General features: G+C 39.7%; 1 protein-coding gene across 1 annotated transcript in view; it reads left to right on the top strand.

Moving 5' to 3' along the window:
- Positions 1-22,740, top strand: part of MAP3K20 (mitogen-activated protein kinase kinase kinase 20) — a 71,899-nt gene that overhangs the window by 2,769 nt on the left and 46,390 nt on the right. The window contains exon 2 of the mRNA XM_084289214.1: positions 3,253-3,442. Coding sequence (XP_084145340.1) covers positions 3,284-3,442 — 159 coding nt within the window. The 5' untranslated portion in view covers positions 3,253-3,283. The remainder of the gene's footprint in view (positions 1-3,252; positions 3,443-22,740) is intronic.

The raw sequence follows: 22,740 nt of genomic DNA, 5'->3' as shown, positions 1-22,740 counted from the left end.
CCCCTTGGAAGGGCAGCCCAATCCCTCCTCCCGCTGCGTGCCCGCTCAGCAGGAGCTGCCTGCTGCCTCGCTGCGGCCCCAAGCAGGGGCTGCTCTCCAGGCTTGGAAAGCCTGCGGCCTGAAAATGTGCGACACGTGGGCAGAGTGATGCACTTGTTTTGGATCGAAGTAGAAGAATATGGAGTTTAAGGAAATACCAGATATTTTTCGTAACCAATGGTGTAAACTCAGATTGTTAAATATCTCTTAAAACACGGTGACAAGTTAATAACTGTGTGTGTAATTGTCACATGCAGTTGTTACTCTAAACAGTTGTTTTCTCAAACATAACAAAGGGATTGATCCCTCTAATTGAGGATTAGCTACCTTGCATCAAGAAAAATGGAGTAATATTTAAACGGGTTTATTCTTTCATCTAGAGGAAGAAAACTGTATACCTGACTTAGGCTGTCATTAGTTACAGATCTCTCTTCATTTAGCATCGTGGGTAAATATCTTCCACTTTCTCTGGAAAAAAACTTCTGGGGGAACCTAATGCAAATCCATGAATCATTCTTTATATTATATTACTTACTGTATGCTGGTGACGGTAGCATCTGCATCTGACTATTGTAGATACATTTGAAAAGGTGTTTAAATAATGAACAGTAGCTTCTGCAAGTGCTTGTGTGCCAGGCACTGCACTGTAATTGCAGAAATGTTTAGGAATGGGTAAATTTTTAAACAGCAGGGAGGACACACAGAAAGGTACTTGCTTGCATTTAACAAGTGTCTGGTGTGGATTTTGTTCAATACTAGTAAATGTTGATGTCTGTTTTCAGTGAAATCTTAGAACAACGTTTAGTTCCATGCTAGTGTAACTTTCAAAAGTTGAATAATTCACTTGTTTGTATGCATAATTTGGTTCTTTTGGGTGAAGAGTAATTTAAGATAATTTGATAGCTTTTCAGAACTATTGAATGCAGATAGTAAAGGCCAGAAATAGTTGTTTCCTTTGATGCATTTTTGTTTTTGCTTGGTTTTCTGTTCCTTCTGCCATCTCCAACACAACCATCTGTTATCAGCTGTTCACGCTTTCCTCTTTAATTTATGGTCCAGTTGTGGTGCATATACTTTTGCCTGTGAGTGACATTACTCTTCTGAATAACTCTGTCATCAGTAAGGAGATTATTCACCGGAGCATAATTATCCACGTGCTTAAATGAGTCTCTGGATTGTGAAGCTTACCTGTTTTATTTGCCTCTAAAGTGTCACATATGCGTGAGATGCATGTACACAGCGTTGCCTTTGAAGAACTGCTGAATTAAAAATGACAAATGAGCTTTTGTTTCTGAGGACCAGGTAATTAAGCAGCATTGGCAAAGAAGCAAAAGTTAGAACAGCCTTCATTATGCTCCTGATTTGCAGAAGGGACTGATTTCCTTTCCCTTGAGCTTTCCTTAAAGAAAGTATATGATGGGCAGTACAAAGGATGACTCTAATCTTCTGTAGGTACATAAGAGATGAAAGGAAATCAAATGACAACATTGACAAGGTTAAAACAAGAACAAAAGGTCAAAAGAAGAGTTCAGGCACTTAGCAAAGGAGCTGACGGGATACTGGAAGAAGACTTTATTTCCTGGTGCAGGGATGACCCTTGTGCTAGCTTGCAGAGCTGGGAACAGAAACTGTTGCCTCCTGGAGAGCATTGCAGACTGTTTGTCAGCGAGATGCGTGGTTGAAGCCAGCTCCCTCTAAAATGTGATGCCTTCTATAAACATGTTAAAGCTGTCCTGGCCTTGGCAGCCATTGCCTTTACCCTTGTGGGTAGTGAAGAGACCTGCAACACACCATGCAGTTTCAGAAAAGGCTGTTTGCTATCTTGTACAACATACAGAAAAATACTTTGGTATCCTCATCTCTCAGTTGGAGAATTGCTGCAACCAAATGGGGACAGAAATTTCTGGTCAAATGAGATCTCAAAATGTTTAACAAATTATGCACAAATTCAGGAGAGCCGGGAGAGGAAACGTGTGTCTGTTTCTGTTACAAAAGGGACAGCTTTTTTTGCAGCAGCCAGAGCTAGGTATATCACAGATGCAGTTCCCAAGCACATGGTGTCTTGTACTATCTCAGAAAGCCCTGCAGGCTGGAGGCTCCTGAACTTGTGTTGTATTTTGATCCCGTAGATAGATCAGTATAACTGGAGGTGTAACTTTCACCAGCAAAACAGTATCTCTTTGTTTGTTTTGCTCAGACCTATCTCTGTTTCAGTTTACGCTGATAAGCTTACTTTCATTAGCTGCCTGTATAGTGACTCTTGGTGGGGATTAAAGCTTGTTGGTCTAAGCTGGTGCAGGTTCCTACCACAAGCCTCAAGGTCCTGCAGACAGCATGTGGCAGGTTCTGCGGGATCCTGCCTGCTCTGCGCTCCTCCGGAGAAGTTGAAGCTTTCCCATCTAATACCATTTAAAAAAAAAAAAAAAAACCTAAAATTAGTCATTGTTCACTCGCTTAGGTGATAACATTGCTTGAAATTTGCTGCAGGCATGAGGTTTATCACTTTGAAATCTCTGAGAAGGACGTTCTGTTCTCCTGGCAGCAAAGATGGATCGTCTCTCAAAACCGCCGAAGCCGGTCTTGGCACAGGCTGCAGAATTTCACATATTGCAACCCAGATAAATTACTGTGTGCTTACACTTTGTTGTAACATGCGAACAGAACTGACTCATTTAGAAAAAGACTTTTGTTGTGGGCAGGTTTTTCTGCACCCTGGTGAAGAGTGCTGCTACCTGGCTGGCAGCGCGCGCCCTGTGTGTGCCGCCGTGCGCCTGGCAGCCCAGCGCAGGGTGCTGTGTGTCGTGCAAAGTGATCACAACAGGCAAGAGCGCGTGCTTCGCATGCCTGAGCTCCTATGCAAGCTGGGATTTGAAAGCACATTTCCCGTCTGTCAGCGGGCTCGGTGCTGGGGAGCGTGGTGACGTGCTTGCGTTTAGCACAGCTCCTTCCAAGGTGCTCGGGAGACCTCCGCGTAACTGCAGAGTATTTTTAGTCCTTTCTGTCTCCCAGCTGTTCCTAATAGCTTGTGCAAATAATGTAAACATTTGCATAGCCTGTTGGGCTGCGAGCTCCTAGACTTTTTCCTCTTATGCTTGGTGGATTTTACTGCAGTGTGCTTGTTGCAACAGGTTCTTGTTTTGGGGTGTCTGAACATAGGTAAGAATGTCCATAAATCCGTGGAGTGAGTATTAATTACAGCTTTTCTCTTCACAGATTTTGCTGTGGTATATTTTGTCATTATGAGATGTCGTCTACCAGTGCTTCATTTGTGCAAATTAGATTTGATGACTTGCAGTTTTTTGAGAACTGCGGTGGAGGGAGTTTTGGGAGTGTCTATCGAGCCCGATGGATTTCTCAGGACAAGGAGGTGGCTGTAAAGAAGCTGCTCAAAATAGAAAAAGAGGTAAGAGTTTACTTTTAATTTCTTTGTCTGCTGTGGAAACAAGGACATACATTCAATTCTTGAGTTAATTGAAGCAATCCGACTTGTTTGTTTGTTTAATTACAAAAACCTGTAACTGGATGTTGTTACAACAAACACATACTGAGGGGGCTCTGCCTGAGTGTGTCTGATTTAAAGCATTCTTGTTTTACTGTGTCTTTGCTGCCCTCCTCTACCTTTCCTGTGTAGCAGCTCCTCTCTGTCATGACCCTGAGGAGGAGAAAAGCTCCTGCACTTGTGGAGCTAGTAATTTCCACTTGATTCCACTGGGCACATTGCTAGGTAGGAGTACTTAGCATTCACTGGCTCTGCCTGCCTTGCTTTTGTCCTTACATGTAGTCTCACAGGCGCTGTGGCTGGTGCCTGTACGTTTGCTGTAGGCATCACGTGTACTGCTAGGTGTTGCCTATGCCCTGATGCTGCAGGAGCTGTTCATGTGGGGCTCCGTAAGCTTTGAGCTGCTCACAGGTGCGCCTCTGCCTGGCCCTGTCTCGCGGTGTGGTTAAAGGCTAACCATTATACTAGTTGCCTTCTCCCGTGGCTTCCTGTGTGGCTGGAAGACAGACGGGTCCTTCAGCACTTCTGTGGGAAAAGGCAGAATGACTACTTACTGCAACTTAGCCAGCCGTAAGAGGTTTACCTGAAAATCCTCTTGACCCTTAGCTTTCTGTGGTGCCTGCAGTCCTCCAGAACTCCAGTCTGCGTGCAGGTCTGCCACTAGCGCTGCAGCCAGGCTGTACTGGTGTAGCACTGGACAGCACTGGGCTGTCATTCCAGTATGGTATATCTTACACATATGTATGCATCTTATGTCTTCTATGCAATACCCTCAAAGTGTTTTAGGAAGAGAGTTAGAAGCTGAATCGTGGCAAAGCAGCTCTGAGGATGACATGCTTAGCAAATAACCAGACACCAAGATTCACCTACTGTTGCAGCAACAGAGTTAGCCCAATTGTGTCATGCATAGTGATGTGATAAGCATGTTTGATCATGATTAAGCAAGTTACTGTGTAAAATAATGTGGATCTCATGTTTTTTCTATTGAGGATGGTAGAAGAGGTACATGTTCTGTCCAATGTCAATTTGTATACTTTTCTTTTTGTCTTTTAACATTAACAAATATTAAAAATGAAAAGACAAGTAAAATCAGTGCTAGGCAACGTCAGTAACATGCTGCTTGAAAATCATCTGACTGGCGGATCTCAGCAGTGATCAGATCTTTATTGAATATATGTGTCTGTATTAGTTAGACCTGTTACATACTGAAAGACTACTTAAAAACAGTATTACTACAACTTGTGATGGCATAAACCTTAGTGGAATGGGAAATAATGGAGGAAGTAGGACAGTTTATGTATGACCTGACGCAGCTGGACCATTCAGTTGACATTTTTTCTAAACATTGAAATGCAAAGTTCAACTTGTAGTGAGGGGTACAGGTTACACACTGGGAAAAGGAAACTGTATGCTAGAAAGAATATAGTATAGTTTCTAGCTTATCATGGTGCTGTTACAAATAATGTCCTTGCATATACAAATGAGGACCAAGTCATTTGTAAGAAGCGGGCATGGTTTGTCTGGGTAATTCGCGCTGGGGAAAGGGTGTTAGGCAGTGGGAGCAGTCCTCGTTGGATTGTTTCTAAAGGAATGCTGACAAACTGGAGGGGCAGCCCAGGGGAATTGCAAAACACACTCAGAGAGTGGAAAGTATGGGGGTGCAAGGGAGTGTGTCTGTGGGTATGACAGAAAGGATTGTCAGCAGAAGTGGGCAAGTGCCTTCAAGTACAAAATCTGCATGTTTTTCTTCATGCCAGTCACCACTTGGAACCTAAACTAGCAAGATGGGTTCTAGTTGTGAGCAGCGTGGTATGGGCAATTTATCTTGAAAGGTTTCTGGAGAGGCAGCATAGAGGCAAGTGGTGATACCTTAGGTAAGTCTAGAAAGATTTGCCAGAATCAGTCTGTCGAAAACCTTGGGGAATTAAAAAAAAAAAAAAAAAAAAAAAGTAAGAGCTTGTTTACAACAATTGCATTTTCATATGGAGAAAATGCTCTGGGCTTGTTTAATCTAGTGTCAAAAAGTTATTACAAGAACTAAAGGTTGGGATCTGAAGCCAGACAAATTAAAATGGGAAATAAAGCACAAATTATAAGGAGTGAGGATGAGTAATACTTGGAAAAGACTACATGGGGATGGAGTGAAGATGGAGAATCCTTTCCATCTCTTCATGTCTTCACATTGAGATGAGATGTCTTTTTGGACAACTGCTTCTGTCATGGTGTTGAGTTCAGCAGAAGAGGGCTCAGTGAGGCATGGTGGCCTGTGTGTGGTACACTGGAGGCGAGACTCAGTTATCTGAAGGTCTTTTCTGACCCTAATGGCTGTCAGTCTGTTTACATATGTAGTATGCAGCATGTTTGTCCATAGTATGTTTATCTGTAGTGATGACAATATTGAACGTCTGTGACTTAACTGTGCTTAAAGTCATGGTGAGTCAATGACTTTTCGGATAGCACTAGAAAAATAACTCGCTCAAACTGTATGTAGATATTTGGACAGCTTGCATTTAGTCCGGAAAACTAATTGTTGCCCTTTCTGACTTCTTTGAAAGGAAGTGTCCTTTTTAACTCCGTGACTGATTGTCTTTCATTTCTCTTAACTGCTGCCAATAATCCATAACAACTGAATAAAGAGAAAACAGAGGCGTTGGGAAAAGCTTGCTCAGAGGAATTTCATGCTTGCTGAGTCCAAGGGCACAAGCCAAGTCAATAGAGCAGTGGTGTCATTCTGCAAATATGTTGTATCTGTGCTTCATTTTATTAAACAAACCAAACAAAAACAGTAAATATCTTGAAGGCTTTCTATTAGCCAAGTGACTGGTAGGTTCTGACATGTAAAACAAAGCGTTTTTTGTTCCAGTATATAGCCGCATCTCATACTAAAATATGTACTCGGAAAAACTAATAAATACTTGAAAGGGTGTAGCTCAGGCAGGTTTCTTCAAAAGTCTTTAAAATGTGGAAAATGGGAAGATCTCTGCAAGACATTAACTTCTTATGGAGAGATAGTAAAATCTGACTGTACAGGAAGAGGTGCATGTTTATGTGGATGAGAGCAGCTAAATAGGTGTACTGAGAGAGAGAAATACTCTGCCAGACCTTGATTAGAGTATCAGATCTGCAGCTCTGGGAAAGACTTAGGCCGATTAGGTAAACTGTAAGAGTGTGTCTTGAGTGATTAAGTAACAGCAAAAACAAAATTAAGTTGCAGTTTTACTGTCTTGTACAGGCACTTTAGTGGGATTTGGTTTTAAGCAAGGAACAGTAGTTCCTTGTGAATTGTTTTATGGAATATGAAACAATTAGCATGACGTTTGTGATGCATACAGGGGAAGCAGAAATGTCTCCTGTAGTAGGATGTGTGCTTGCTCCTTCTGCCCCAAGTGATAATTATGTGCACTCATTGAAGAAAATCACACACCTTCTACTCAGGAAGTTATTTGGTATTTTTGTGAACAATTTGTGTGAGTTATTGGATAGGCCCATAATTTGTCTCCTGCTGAAGCAGATGGGAGTGATTGGGCCAAAGGCCTTATTCTGCAAATTGCTTGCAGTTTTTTGACTCCATTATCCAGAGCAGATACCTGCCTGAGCAAAATGTTACAGCCTGCTGTTGGATACCTTAGCTGTTCACCAAACAGCATCTGCCTCCTCTGTCTGTCTGTGCGGCTCCCGGGTTCACCTGTTGGCTGTCACCGCGTTGAAGGCTGTGTTTTTGGTGTTGTTTTTCAGTCCTTGGCACCCGGTCAGGACTGCGCTGCGTCACTGTGAGGTTCATCGCTGCTGGAGCTTACCTGAAACTTGTGTTTAATTGCAGCGTGTCTGCTCTCTGGAGCCACGAACGGCCTCTGTGCAGTTGATGGGCAGCAGCATTGTTTGTGGTTAGCTTACCTCAGCTGCTAAACCACAGGGTTGAGGTAGAGGGTGGCTTGGTTTCACTCAGTATGGCTGGTCCTGGACCTCCTCCCAGCACAGGCCCTGCTCTGAAGCAGCCACATGCCAGTGACGGAGAGAGGCAGGAGTAAAACAGTGTAAAATGCAACTGAAAGCTATTGGAAAGTGCTTCTGATGAACTAACAGCCACTCGGGCATAAAAAATGTTGAACTGAATACTGTTAACTGTGCGTGTTTTGTTCAGTCATGTCTGAATGATGGAATGGGATTTTATGAGGCTTGAGAACAAAAACATGTTCTTACAGGTTTTGAGGCAGTATTGCTGGAAGTCTGGCTACCATAGGAATTAATTCTATATTGCTATATTGTCAGTTTTTTTGTTTTTGTTTTTGTTTTTGTTTTTTGCACATATGCATTATATACAATAAGCTTTAGGGGATCTTTTCAACTGCTTCATAAAACTTTTCATATGGAAAGTAATGCAGCTTGTTCCCTCTTTTTATTTTATGGTTCCTTTTGGAAGAGACTGTCCAGAAGGCATTGATTGTGCCTGTAACTTCCAAACTGAATGAATTAAGCTTAATCATAGGCATGTCACTAAGCTTACCTCAGTCATGTTTGTACTCTTAAAAGAGTATGTGGTAATTTTAATGTGGGTCATAAGAGTAAAGACTGGGAATGACTTTCAAGAGTAACAAGAGAAAAACAACAGAGTAAAATAAAGCAAAACAAACCAAACCGAATTGAAATTGATACGTAGCCCAGACAGGACTAAAAATAGTAGATGTTTTTGCTTGCAGTTTATAGCTATTAAGGGTGCTTGGGTGCCAGCCTTGAATGACTTGTCCATTCTGGGACATTCTGGCTGTAATGAAGAGCAGTTTTGATGCTTTTTAAATTATTTTATTAGCTCTTTCTAGGACCTTCTACTCCCTTACCCCTTTCATTTCTGAATCGGTCAGTTTTTAAAGTGATTCAGGATGACATCTGTCAGGAAATGTCTACATTTACTTGATTGTGACACAGAGAGGAGGGGCAACAAACCCACGGATTCCAATATGTGATCCTTGGATGCACACAGGATTGCTAAAGAGCTGTAAAAGATGACCTAGTGTATATGTTATAGAAGGTGTAGGCATGAAATATACGAACTTTCCAGAGAGACATGAACAGATGAAGGAAAACTAGAATTCACTTTTTAAAATTAAACATCCCTGAACTAAGTGATCTCATGGGAACATTTTTAGCCCCATCTTTATTTAAAGAAATGCTGCTGTATCTTGTGAACAGCTGAAAAGAAATAAAACTGTATTTTACTATATTGAAGGGGGATCTTAAAATGTCTTTTTTTATTTAACAGAATGGTTATTTTGTAGGATTTTCTGTTTCTTTTTATAATTTGGTAAAGGAAATGGCTTTTCCCACTTCTCTGAGCACTAAGGTACCCCCATAATGGTATCAGGATACTCAGTATCCTTGCTATTCTGTGGCTGTTGTGAAAATCAGTTCAGATGCTGCAACTGTTTTATATTCTGTGCCTCAGAATAAACCATTTTGATAGTACAGGCTTCTGCAACAAATCTCTGGCTGTATCTGCTTTTGATTTTACACTGCTCTTGGCCTTCATTCAAGGGACATTTTCTGAAGGACATTATATTGTAAAAGAATTACATGTTCTCAGGTCTCAAGAAAGTATGTTAAGAGACTTTCATAGTGGATGCTTTGGGTAAGACTTGGGCAGAATATGTGTTGCAATCAAATGGTGTTTGGGAGATACCAGCCTAATGAAAAAATGATGTAACATTACCAGAATACATTTATTCTTGGGAAGAACAGGCATTATTTTAATTTTGTCTGTTTTAAAGAGGTACTTTATTCCTCTATGTCTCTGCTCCTCAAAATGTTCTCAGAAACGTAGCTGTCCAGGCACAGAAACATACTGGTCTGTATTTTGCTGTATTTTATTGGGGTGGATTTTTATTTTTTTACTTGTGTATTTAAACATTTTGTACTAAGTTTTTCATTAGATGAGTAACATCTTTCAGAGTTGCTTCATCTAAATAATGAGTATTTGTATTACAAGTTGTGTAGCTTAGTGAGATATTTTGTCCAGCTTAATTTGAGCTTCTTACTGGTTTGTATATACACAGTTCTTTTAAATCAAGCCAATTTTGGCTTAATTTGATTTAAACATCAACTTCAATGAAACTGGCGTGGCACAGCTCATACTGGCACTCTGTGGTTTCAAAAGTTATTTTGGGTCACTTGAGACGTAGTGACTGTTGATGTTGTTATCTTAGCTTGCAATAAATGAAAAGCAGTTTTACAAGTGCTTGTGAATCTTGCTGTAGCCATATTTAAGAAGTTACCCTATCCCTTTTTATCTGCTAAACCAGCAGATTTTGTATTGAAACTGTAAAGGATTAAGTTCATGTTTCCTTCTGTTGACTGATGGACAGCTGTGAACAATAACAAACAAGCCTGATAAACAGGTAAATTAATAAAGAAGCAGCAGGTTTTCTGTGTTGCTTCCTTTCGCTTGATTCTCTTGAATTGTCTTGAACTTTGTAAGAGTGAAGCTGAACTACTTTGTGGGTGCTGCTGGTCAGGAGTATGCAGGCAGTTGCCAGAGCTTGGTTGATGCACAGAAACGTGTCGTGTATCCAATCCCTTATGTAGGAGTAGTATCTCTGTGAGGTCTTGGATCCTTTCAACTCAGTTATCTTTACATTTGCCTTTTCAGAAGGTGCAACTCATCAGGTGAACAAGTTTTAACACCACAATTCTACAAATTGTGAATAAATATTGTTTTTGTAATGGAGAAAACCCGTTTCTGTCAATTATTTAAAAAGCACTGTCTTATCCTTCTTGCTGCCCACAGTATCCAGCCTGTTAGGGTATTCCTTAATATTCTTCCATTTTTCCATTTCACAATTAATTTAATTCCATTCTATATTATTTTCAATATTATTCTGTCAATCTGCTGCAAATTTTTGTTGGCAGTGGGCTGGAATTGGCAGTAGGTACTAAGTAGATACTTAGCCATGATTAAGTTTTGGTTTTGTTTTTCCCGTCTAGATATATTTTTCCCTTTTCGGTCTACTTTTTGCATGGGCTCAGTTATTATTTACAATTTGGAGGAGAGGTTGCATTGCTTATTTCTCCATGCCAGTAACCCTTGACATCAAATTGTGGCTCTTTTTGTGTCCCCTCCCACGACATTCACTGACCCTGGGTTTCTGTTGAAGTGATCAACTGCAAAATGGTATTCTGGGATGTTGAAGCTGTACTGAAGCATCACTAGAAATCTCATGGATGTAGAAGAGCTCCTTTTCTCTCGCGGTGCTCTTTGCAGACTCAAGAAGTTGCGAGACAGTTGAAGTTAGTTTTTATGTAACTGTAGTTTTATCTAAGTCTGTAAGTTTCTTAAGACAAAGTTACAATAACAAAATCCTGCTGCAGGTGAAATCTGGTAGTAACTTTATAGTAAGCACTTGCATGTTTGAGTATCAAGTGCTTTGAGGCATGGGGACAAGTTAAAGGTCTGTGACCAGCACTGAAATCCACTGCTGTTGCAGTCCCTGGGAGCTCTAATTAAATAATGCACATGCATTGCAGTACGTGGAATAACAAATTATTGTTTCTGTTGGTAATAAATTTGCTGCTGAGTATTTTATGAATCTAATAACATTCCTAGATTGTTGCATGTAAGTGTGTGGTTGATCAAATGCAGTTTAGTGTTTGTGCTGGAGCTGTGATCTGAGTCCTGTCTTTTGGGGTCATAGTACAGTTTCTACTCTTTGTTGGATTCAAAGCTGAGTGCAGGAGACGCAGTCTTTGGTTGGGGGTCCCCTGAAATACCTGCTATGTGCGTTGCAGCAATGGCATATTGAACAGTGAGTTTTGTCCTCCTAAGAGGGCAGTAAAAATCTCGATAGGACTGGACACGCTCTTCTTTTCTAGCCTCTTTTTTTTTTTTTTTTTTCCTTTTTGTCATTAATTTTTGTCTGGTTACACATGAGCTGCAAGAGGGTCTGGGGCAGAAGATTTCATTGAAAACAAAGCTGAGAAGCATATAGATTCTAACTTTAAGGGACACATCAAAATGAATCTGGTTTTAATTGTAAACGATGCAACTCTGCTTGTAAAGGTTATTGCACGTTTACCTATTGCCACTTATTAAGGTGCTGACAGAGAAAGTTTCCTTTTTAAGAGGACAGTATAAACAGTGTGAGGCAGCTTTCAGACCTGTTTATGTTAGTGGGAGGCTGCAGAGGAACAGCTCCAGTGTTAACCCTTTCTCTCACACTCAGTTAATGGTGCTAAGCCAACAGGGGCGAATAAGGAGCTGCTTGCCTGATCCAGCTGCCTCCAAACTGCCCTGTGTCTCCTTAAGTGTGCTTCACTTCAACTTTCCCATTCAGCTACTGGGGAGGAATCCTTTTTGCAAATACACATTGATTTACTGGATTCATCTGTAAACTGTTCTGCCTAATTTTCCATTTCAAAAAGCAACCACCACAAAGGAGTTGGGAGGCAGGAGTAACAGCAACTGTGCCCAAAGGCACAGCCCTGGGCAAGCTCACTGCAAGGGGAAGGGGCCACGTCCATTCCCTTCCTCCTCTCCACCTCTGTCTGGCTGTGTGTTTCACTCCCAAGCTTCCAAAACTCGAGGATTGTGATCATAGAATCATAGAATCATAGAATATCCTGAGTTGGAAGGGACCCTTAAGGATCATCAAGTCCAACTCTTGACACCGCACAGGTCTACCCAGAAGTTCAGACCATGTGACTAAGTGCACAGTCCAATCTCTTCTTAAATTCAGACATGTGTTGTTAAGCAAAGCAGAGAGAAAATCATGTCATGAGACTTGCCTGCACAAATGTTTACATTTTGTGTGCGTGTGTTGGGTATGTGAGTTTCTAGTGGCCATATCAAAAATAAGCTTGCTTTATAGAAACAGAAAACCCTAAAACTGACCTTTGAGTTGCAGTAGGAGAAGCAAGGAAGCTCTTGGTGGACACAAGATGAGATTCAGCTGATTAAGCTCATATTTGGAAAGTGGGGAAGAAACAATAGGCATGCATGCAGCCTGGGCTGGCATCAGCTTTTAAATGAAAGCTGAGGTTCTCTACTAACTTTTGTATAGCAGAGGCAGAAAATGAGAGAGGTACGTAGGTGGTTGTTCTGGAAACTTGTTTTAAGATCATCTAGTTGCTGCACCCTCTGGTGAGTGATTGACGTTTTCCAATGCAGAACCTTTTTCTTCCTTGGAAGAGTCACAGAGCAAAGAAAATGTGCATGCCAGTGTGCAGATAGAAGGGAAAAAAAGCACAGAAATTACTTTTTGTCTAAGCATATACTAACTTTTGTTTTAATAATACTAGATGTGTTTGAGACAGACCTGTCAAAGGTGATTGTGTATAAATAGTGATTGCTGTTCTTCCAGTGAACTGTGCACCTTTGATTTTCTAAACTGACGAAAAGACTTTTTACTTTGACTTCTTTGGGATGTGCCTGTGTGTGCTGGGGTGATGAGTGTGACGCAAGTATGTAGAAACAGGTAAAATTCAGAGCTGTTGAACTGCTTTTGCTTTTGGATGTTGCCTTGCTAATACCCCCTTTAAGAGTTTGTGTGAGGGCCCTAAAGGCAAGCACGAGATCCATAACCCGACTCTTTAGGTCTGCAGTCTTTGGAGCTCTGCTCTTCACTTTTGTTTTTTCAGTTGTTCATGACTTTGTACTTTATTGTGAAGCTTTCTCTCTAAGCTGTTCTCTCTTCCATCTTGTGTAGAAGTTGGCAGTAATGTGGTTGCTGGCACTACATCCCAAGTGCTCTGCTCTGGTCCCATGGCAAACCACTTCCCTGCTAGTGCGGTAGATATGGATGGAGGGCTGTAATTTCTCACTGACAGGGAATAAGACTCAATCCTCCCAGGGTAAACATGCATACTGCTGTTATTTAATGAATTTGAAATTTGCAGTGTGAAACCTCCTGCCTTCTTATTCTTGTGTTCTATGGTACATTGTAAAAAGGGAGAGATTCCTTGCTTGTTCCAGGCTGTGTTACTGAGATGAACGTTAAGTAATGGCACTAACAGGGCGCCTGCCTCAAGAAATTCTTTCAGGGTAAGTGACACTTGATTCTGTAACAACACTGGCATCGGCTGTTAGCACGAGTGACATGTTCGTTGCTTTGAAACTGTGACCCGAGTTTCTTTTTTGGGAAAGAAAAAAACCACAGACCCTTTCAAAGACTAGGGCAGTTGCTTTGTTTGTCTTTTAAAATCTGTATTTCTGCCTTTTTGCTTGGTCAGTGTTTAGAACCATTAAAAAAGTAAACGTGACATGGGGACCGAGGTCCTGCAGCTAAAGCTCCTTTATAATTACATATTCAGCCACAACAGTACAAAGGAAAATGAGAGTCCCTTTTTCTTTATGTACCACATTTCAGTTTTCCCTTAGGTTTAAATTGGCATTTTGGACTATGCTCACTGGAGCTACTGAAGAGCTTATCAGAAAAGGAAGGAAACAGAGGGAGGGAAAGAAAGATAGATTTCCAAATGACAACCTTTTGAATAGTCCAAGTTCAATCCCTAAAACAAAAAGTGGAATCTTTTTTTTTTCTAAATAATGTGCTCTACAGTCTCACCTCTCATCTTGAGAAACATGAAAGAACAAGTAAAAGAGATGACCCAAATCACAGAGTTCCTTTGAAAGAAGAAATTCAGCTGTTTTGAACACTTACAATCAAAGGAAGTGGTTTCCCTAATTACATGAACTATGTGAAAGCTCTCAGAATAGCTCTTCCACCCCAGGATTCCTTGCACTTTAGAAGTTTGCATAAAAGCTCACATGGAGAATCAGATGCAAAGTGTTTGATTCAAATTTTATTAGGCAGAAGTGAGCATACATTCGTACCTCTGGGTTTGACAGCTGGTTGGGTTTGGACCACAATTCTGGTTTTGATGGATTTCAGTCCTATACTTTAAAATCTTTCACTCTTCAGGTTCTCTGGTGAGACACCCCTTTCAAGAGAAAAGTGGAAATGAAAAAATGGAGAAGGGATAGAGGGGGCCTTTTGTGAGCTTTCAGTTGAGGATTCTTCACTCTGATTAGGCTATTCATCGTTGTAAAAATCCATCCCTGTACACAGCTTTTAAAAGAATGAGGGATTATATTTCCTCTCATTTTAAAGAAGCCATATATCTTAAAATATATATTTTGAAGAATTGGGATCTGAACTCTATAACTTTGGTATAATTCCAGTACCACCATTTCCTTCAACCTGTCAAAGTTCTGAATTCAGTACAGCTTTTCAGCAAAAAATCGATGTGTTCAGAAGGCTGTTACACCTTATGCTTTCTTTTTGTACATACAAAATAATAAAGGTATGTTAGTCTGAACTAAATAGTATATATAAAAACAGGCAGGATGCTTCTAAAGGCTAAAGATCTGTGTTCCTCAAAATTTCCTATTAAAAAAAAAAAGGTTGTGGGTTTTTTTTTGGTGGTGTGGGAGTAATGGGAACAAGTTGTATCATTAAAGAAGAACTTAAAGCAATATCAAGATAAATTTCAAATGTAGGTACCTACAGTTAGAGGCATCATTTACCCAGTTGAAAAGCTTTGTTTTAATAAAACTCCAAATTTTGGCAAAGCAGAGTAGAATATTTCATTTGTTTGTTTTGGTAGGACACGTCTTTATTTCTCGAACAGTTTTATTAGCTAAAAACATAGTTAGAGTTTAGCAAGAATTATGAGCCTCTATCCTCTAAGTGCTAGAGATAGGTATCTAGTCTTTACCTAGTTAAGACTAGAAATGATAATTCCTTGCCAAACTTAATCTGAAACTGATAGGACAGTCCCTGAAGGCATGATATACAGTTACTAGTGGGTGAAATCTTAATTAGCTATATTTGCCAGCTTTGCAATAATATGCAGAACTATCACACTTGCTCTCTATAAGCATAATTTCCAAATGGTCCTATATTCTCCCTTCAGAGTCAACTACAGCAAATTTATCCAGATTTGCTAAAGACAGAGATAATTGATGAAACTGGTGATGAAGAGAATTCTGAGTCCTCTAAATTGCACCAATTCAAACTCAAGAAGGAAAAAAGCTGGAAGGGTTGTGGGTGCATTCTGGATGCACAGGATCAGCCAAACTCTTTATATAGTTAGATTAATAATATGATATCACTACCTGTTTGAAGAGAAGAGAGATCTTTCTTTGGGTGCTTCTTTCCTACCAACAATGCATCTTTCCTGTAAGAGGTAATTATCCTAAGCTCCGTGTCTTCTTTTTCCAGGCAGAAGGAAAGACTTTTTCCCTGGAATCAGGGCACAGTGTCCCAGAAGCAAACACCCTCAGCAGACCAGTAGTGTTGCAAGAACAGAGCGCAGCACAGTAGCAGTACATACTGCAAAGCAAGATAAATGTTGTGTAGCCATGCAGTGCGCTGGCGGGGTACTGGCTGGGTAGGAAGGAGTTCTGCCAGTGCCTTCTAGAGACCTGTGTCTTGGGCAGTGAAGCATTGCAGTCAGCTTTGTTGGAGGATGATATTGTTTGGATGAAGGAGAATGCTTAAGGTTATCCCAGCCTTAATTGTCTTGAAGGTGGCATAGAGAGGCACATTTGCTCGTGTATGGTCCTTGTTGGGGGTTGATTTCCCTCCATTCATAAATTAGAACAATTCTGAGATGAGTTTTGGCATACATCTGGCATTGGAAAGTGGGAAGCAGTGGAATACGTGATGCTGTTTTTCTCCCACACCAAAAGACGTGCTCTAAGTTTGAAAATGCTTCGTGCCAGTGATGTAGCTCCTGGGCCCTGGATCTGGCTGCTGATGTCTGTTCGTTGTAATGGACTTCACCAGTGTAACCCTTGTCGTGCATGGAACAGTCAGTGTGTGGGGACTGTGGGCCCTGCTACAATAGGGCTCTTACAGTTTTATGGTTGAAGGACAGATAAGATACGTTAATGAAGAAAGAAAAAGCTAACTAGGTAGCATTTGTGACAACATATAGTACTGAGCACTTCCACAAATGCTGAGCTCTGTTTTTCCCAGCACTGTTTTCGGCCTCAGGAAATGTAGGGTCAGATAGATCTCCGTGGAGCTGCACCAGCAAACTGGGTGAGATGCTCACCAGGCAGAAGTTAGACTGTGAGACATTTATACTTCTCCTTAGTGTCTCCTCCTATTGTTTTCCTTCTGATGCGTAGATCTTTACTCCATCAGACGTTTGAAGGAACTGCCTCACCCCGAGACCTGTCTGGCCAAACTGGAGGAGGGACAGATATTTTGGAGATACAAATTTTTTTTTTTTTTTGCTGCGCTCAGGTTCAGGCTGGATCTTTCATTAGCTAAAGCATGTTGTCCTCTTAAGCTTTTCAGGTACAGCCCATGGGAGAGAGGTTTCATTGTTACGCAGCACAATGTGACTATGGCCCTGAAGTTCCTGTGAGCTCATGAAATACAATGTTCCAGCTTCCTCTTTACTGTTTCATTTATTACAGATCCTCAGGAAGCACAGTGCAAAGTGATAGAGGAAATAGTGTGAGTGAGTTATTTTGTAATCACAAAATAGAGTATCTCAATTTTCTATCTGGCCTTTTAAGTGTTCTTAATTTCCCATTAGTTTTCTATATGGCCCTCCCCACATTTAATTCTGTCTGGAATTTTTCTAATAAAATGACGAAAAAGAAAATTAAGATGAAATCTGAAGGTACAGGTTACTGATATGGAAGTAGAAACTCACAAATGGAGAAATGGCAAAGCTGAATGTGGTTGCAAGATGTTCTTTCCCTTTACACGTTTCCCCTAAAATACATTGTGGTTAAGTAGTGGAGTATTATTGCAGTAGTGTTGGTTTTGCATTCAACTGTCTATTTACTGCTTTTTCCTACATCTGTATTCTTTTAGAAATTGTGGTATGCTTGTACATAAAAGTTAGAGAAGTTTGAGAATTAACGGCAGGTGTGACACTGATTTCTTCCAAGCAACTCTCTTAAGAGGAAGACTGGTTGCACGTGCTCTCTTCTGCAAACCATCATAAAGAATCTGGAAGGGGTCTCAGGCTTCACAATCCAAGTTTCGCTCACAATTCAGTTTTGCTTTTCCTGGTTGGTTCTAACCGCAGAGTTAAGTTTGCAGCATAGACGTGCATCAGGGTTGTGGTACAGCTGCTGGTTGTGTCGTAACTGGGGAAGGACCTGTCTTTGGGGCATTAGTGTTTAACTGGAGAAGAGTAGTCAGAATTCTGGCTTAATTTGGAATCCTACTACAAAAGTTGTGCAAGCCCACTGCTCTTTGTAGGTCTGCTGTTCGTAAAACTCAGAGCAACTGCCTTCGCAGGATACAGGATCAGTCTGTAAATAGTATCTGTCCCTCTTCTAGATAGGGTCTTCTAGATTTCCAGTTTCCGCAGAGTTCAGAGATGCTGGTATTCAGGTTATTGCCTTTTTAAAAATATCTATTTTGAGGCTTACAGCTTGTATTCATATATAGATGAAGTTAAAAAAAAAAAAAAAATGAAAGTTTCTTTTCTGAAAACAAGTTTAGTATAATGAGGAATAGAAATAGTTCTTAGTAAGCAGATGGTTAGAATTAAGTCAATATAAGGAATTCATCAAAGAAAAGCTACATCAGAAATATATAGTACAAAAGTACTAATAAATTTATTTTTGATACTAAAATTAATTTTTAAATATTGCTATTTTCCCCTAAAGTTCTTAATTTAGTCATTGTTTTATTTGAAGTTTTTTAGTCTTAATGGCAAAAGAATGAGGTTCCATGAAGGCAGCGTGAAGAGTCCTCCCCAGAAAATAAACACTGGATCTACTTTAAATAAAAGTAAAAGCTTCAAATTTCAGGAGTTTTGTATTGTTTCACTTTTTTGACCATCGCTACCCAGTAGGGGTAGCATTTGAGCCAAGTTTCCAAGTAAAATTCATTTGTCAACTTAGATAAAGAAGAATAACTTTTCTGAAAAGCAGGAGAGGAATTTGTCCTGAAACCTTAGTTTTGTTGGGAATGGTGCCTCTGATCATAGTGGTCTAGGTGTTGACTTAGCCAGAGAGCGCTGAATTGCAGTCTGTGGTTCTGGCTGTTGCTTGATGTGGTGGCACTGGCTGAAGGGCGGTGGTACTCACTTGGAGAAGGGACAGGTCAGGTTTTGGTGCAGTGTGTGGTGTCCCGTGTTCCCAGAGGCTGTTCTTGCTTATTGTTAACCTAAAGTAGGTGAAAGGGAGATCTGCCTGTAACCTGAGGCAAGAGGGATGCTTACTGCTTAAGTAGAGAAAGAAGATGTGGTAAGTCACATTCCTATAATACATAGCGGTCAGAGATTCAAATTATAATGATGACTTACTTTCTTGAAAACCCCAGATCTTGTGAACTTGTGCCATGGCATAAGTAAATGTGGTGTGAGCAATGCTTCGCTGGAGGAATCTCAGACACTTCAGCAGAAGAATTGTCTGTAACTAGTGATTATTTTCTCTCCTTCATTTTATGTCAGCTGGTTACAGCTAGAATTTCTGTGCTGAAAACTTTGTCTTTTCAAAGTAGGTGGTCTCTGGGTAGGGAGCAATTCTGTGGTTTTCTGTAGTACCCAAGGAACAGGTAATTTTTGAGTGATAACTGAGGGGAAGCCTTCTTCAGAGTTACTACAGCTGCTGTTATCTTTGTTGGAGTCTTAGTGCTAACTGGTCAGCAAAAGCCACTGTATAATGAGATTAGACTTGTTCTTCTAAGTTCTCTTATCCAGATCCCTTACTAATACTCTGTAGACCTCAGGCTGAAAATCAGTGCTCTAGTTGGATAAATACGGACTTAGTCCAGATACCTCTTTGACATCATTTTCTCTTCTGATGTTCCTAAGCATTGCAAGAAACTTCGTTGAAAGGGGTTTGGCTTTGCCCATCACTGTCATACCAGTATGTCTTTCCACAAGGCTGATATGAGATTTGTAGTGACTTTGATCTCAGAAATAGTTTCTATAGATATTATTCCATTTGTTGGGTTTGAAAAAGATTAAGATGTTGCGTGTTAGCCATGATACCCATGATATTTTTGGCTGGAGGATGAGAGCGGAGTGGAGTGAGCAGGGGGACAGAAAGTTTTCATGTTTCATTATTTCCTGGTATTTTCAAAATGTTGTGGGTTTTGCTGCTGTACTCCATATTCAAAGCAAGTTTGTGTTCAGAATACATGAGAGGAAATGGAAAAGTTTCCTGACATTGAGAGAAGAAATTATTACTGAAAACAGACTGCTCTATAGGAGCTCAGGTATTTCAGATGTGCTGTGCAGTCCACACATCGATTGTTTCTACTCAGTTGCTGGTGTTGCCTTGCAGTTGGAGACAGCTTCTCACTGTAGATTGACCTGAATAAAATATTTATGATATTGCTTATTTCTAAACTGTTACACCATTACAAATACATAGTTTATGTATTTTGAAGGTTCTACTAACTGTGAATACATATACATGGTATCTGTGCTTTGTAAATGGTAATGTAGTCATACCTCAAAATGCAATTTTCAAGCTTTTTAAGCATATGTAAGGATTTTCTACAGACAACACAGTTATTTAATTTTATCCCAGATGCTGTGGCTTTATTTATACAGCCTCTTCTCTTTTTAACCCCCTGTCATGGGGAAGACCAACAGCATAATCCTGCAATCACTTGGTTACTTCTGGGTGGACTGTATTTGCTCAGCTGAGATCCTGCAGTGGCAAGATCAAGTCAGTTAGCTTCATCTAAATTCTTTTTACTGTATAAGGCAAAGGGTCTGCTGCCACATAGCAAGGAAAAATCTTCCTTTGATTTTTGGGAGGGACTAACTTGCTTTCCATGAGCTGAGCAAACCTTTATTTTACAGTATTTTGATGGGGATGTTCTGAATTCACTAGATAGTATTTCTAATGCCATAATCTTAAAATTGTCTTTAAAACTGCAAAGTTAGATTAGTATGAAAGGTTACTGGAGATTGTGAAACTCAGTTTTCTTTTCAAATGGTCAATATCCAATATATTTTACTACCAAAAAAAGGGCTACAACCCAGAAGTCAATGCAAGGTATTTTAAATTATCTGTTTCTGCCACTGTATTTCCAAAAATGAGAATAAAAATTGCGTGGTGATACAGTACAGCAGATTTAAAATGACTATAAGACAATTGTATAGCAATGAGAATTTGTTACTTTCCTTTATTTTTCCACTTTTAATCTCTGGAGCTTCAACAGCATAGGACATAATTTTGGATGCAAATTTGATGCTTTGAAATGTGCTCAATCAAAATTCTTTTAAATACATGTTTTGTATGTCATAGTAGATGTACTTAGGGGAATGTAATTCTGCTGTTTACAACACTGCTGGTGGTATCAGTCTGAGAATGTAATTTAACCCTTATTTTCTATGTGGTTTACAGAACAGTATCCCAATAACACTGAATATATAAGACTGAATACATAAATGCTGAGTTTTAACTGCTCATTAATGGGCTATAGAAAACACCTTTTAATAGGGTAAGTGGTCCTCTAATTGAATACAAAAAATGAACCCCAGCCTCACACAACTTTAAGTAAGATGCAGCAATAGTTTTAAGTAATGCAAGTGCCTTTTGAGATGGGTGACAACAGGTTTGTGCTGTAAGAGTGCCACACTCATCAAAACATGTGATAACTGTTTATTGCAGTTAAAAGATCTCACTGAGGATTCTTTGATTTTGCCATGATGATGTGCTTTTCTTCCTGCTTTCTTACTATCAAAGACAATTTGATAGGTTTAACAACCATTCTCTTAATGGGATTATCAGTGCTTTGCTTATTAATAGCTTTCTTTTTGGAGACACCAGAGCACAAAACCTTTATTTTTTTGTTACAAAACTTTGAGAAAGCAGATGAAACAGTAGGCAAATTTCTAAGGTTTTGGTTTGTATCTGCTTGATTTTCTTGTTAATGTTCCAAACTGTAGCAGTTGAATAATATCCCTGCTGCATAATTCTTCTTAGGAGTTTTATATTTCTGAAACTCTTTAGGTCTTCCTTTATTTATTGCATATTTTGACTTGAATGTTTGTCACCAATAATAGATTGTGGCATGAAAATAATTTAGAAGGAGCTAAATTACATAATCTGTTTCCATATCCTGCTCATTAAGAGCTATATTCAGTTTAACTTTTTAAAAAGGAATAGAAAGAATGAAGTAATGAAAAATAATTTGCTTTGGGTAATTTCTGGATGCTGTCAAAACCTCAACATTATTTTCAAAGAATCTCTATGGCATTGTATAATATTTATGTTAAAACATGTAAAACATAAATATCTTCTGGAAAAGTATCTGGTTTTTTGGCTTAATGATTTGTCAGCATTACAAAAAGAAATCATAAGCCTGTAGTTTTAGTTGCTGATTATTTTTCAGACATAATATTAGACAATGTTTTGGGCTCCTTTACCTAGGGAAATGAATCTTATATGATAGCTCTGCCTCCCTCCTTCCAGTAACTTCTGAGCTAATTTACTCTCCTGTTGTCAGCTGTGTTTGAGAAAGGATTGGGCAATACTTTATTCTCACCTTGCTTATGAAAACAAAAGTTTTCACAGAGGAGAGAGGTCCCCCCCACACCCAATAGATTAAAAAGTGTATTGTAAGGGGCAGTGTAGTGTATTAGACATCAGTTAATTCACAGGAAAGCATTTCTGAGGTATTGGTAAGCTGCAATTTTAATGGACACTGAATGTATTTTTCATCAGAGATCTGTAAATAAAAGTTTAGGATTAATCTGTGTTAGCATTCTATTTTTTTATTTGATTTGATTGTCAGAATCATTTTAATAAAGCATCATCTGGCCTCTTCCAGCTGCCCTTTTAATAGACTGTAAAGACATGGGAGTTGCTAAGTCACAAACCTCCCAAGAACATGACAAAGGTCAGAGCCTTTAAACTGCTACAAGACTTGGAAAAAAATCTTTTTAAAGCTGCCTTAAGTGTGTGTAAATACCTCCTTAATAAATGTGACAAACATTTCTTTGGAAAAGTAAATAACCAAACTACTGCACAATATAATAATAAATATTAGAAGGCACTTAAGGATTGTTGTATTAATCAGATTCCTTGAGTAGCTAACCATTTCTAACCCTGTAATTTTGCACAGAGCAACAGTGCTTCTTGCTGTGCAATTAACTGATTTATTAACAGCAGAGTTTGTTGGCTGCTGGCTGCCTTGATGGCCTTGCATTTATTTCCCATGTATGTCCCAAACCAGCAGGCTCAGACCAGGGTAGAAGGCAGGCAGTACTTTGTC

This window comes from Netta rufina (assembly GCF_964035555.1).
Source record: "Netta rufina genome assembly, chromosome: 6".
Classification (NCBI taxonomy): domain Eukaryota; kingdom Metazoa; phylum Chordata; class Aves; order Anseriformes; family Anatidae; genus Netta; species Netta rufina.
Note: the sequence above shows the minus strand (reverse complement) of the source record. Positions and strands in the feature narration are given on the sequence as shown.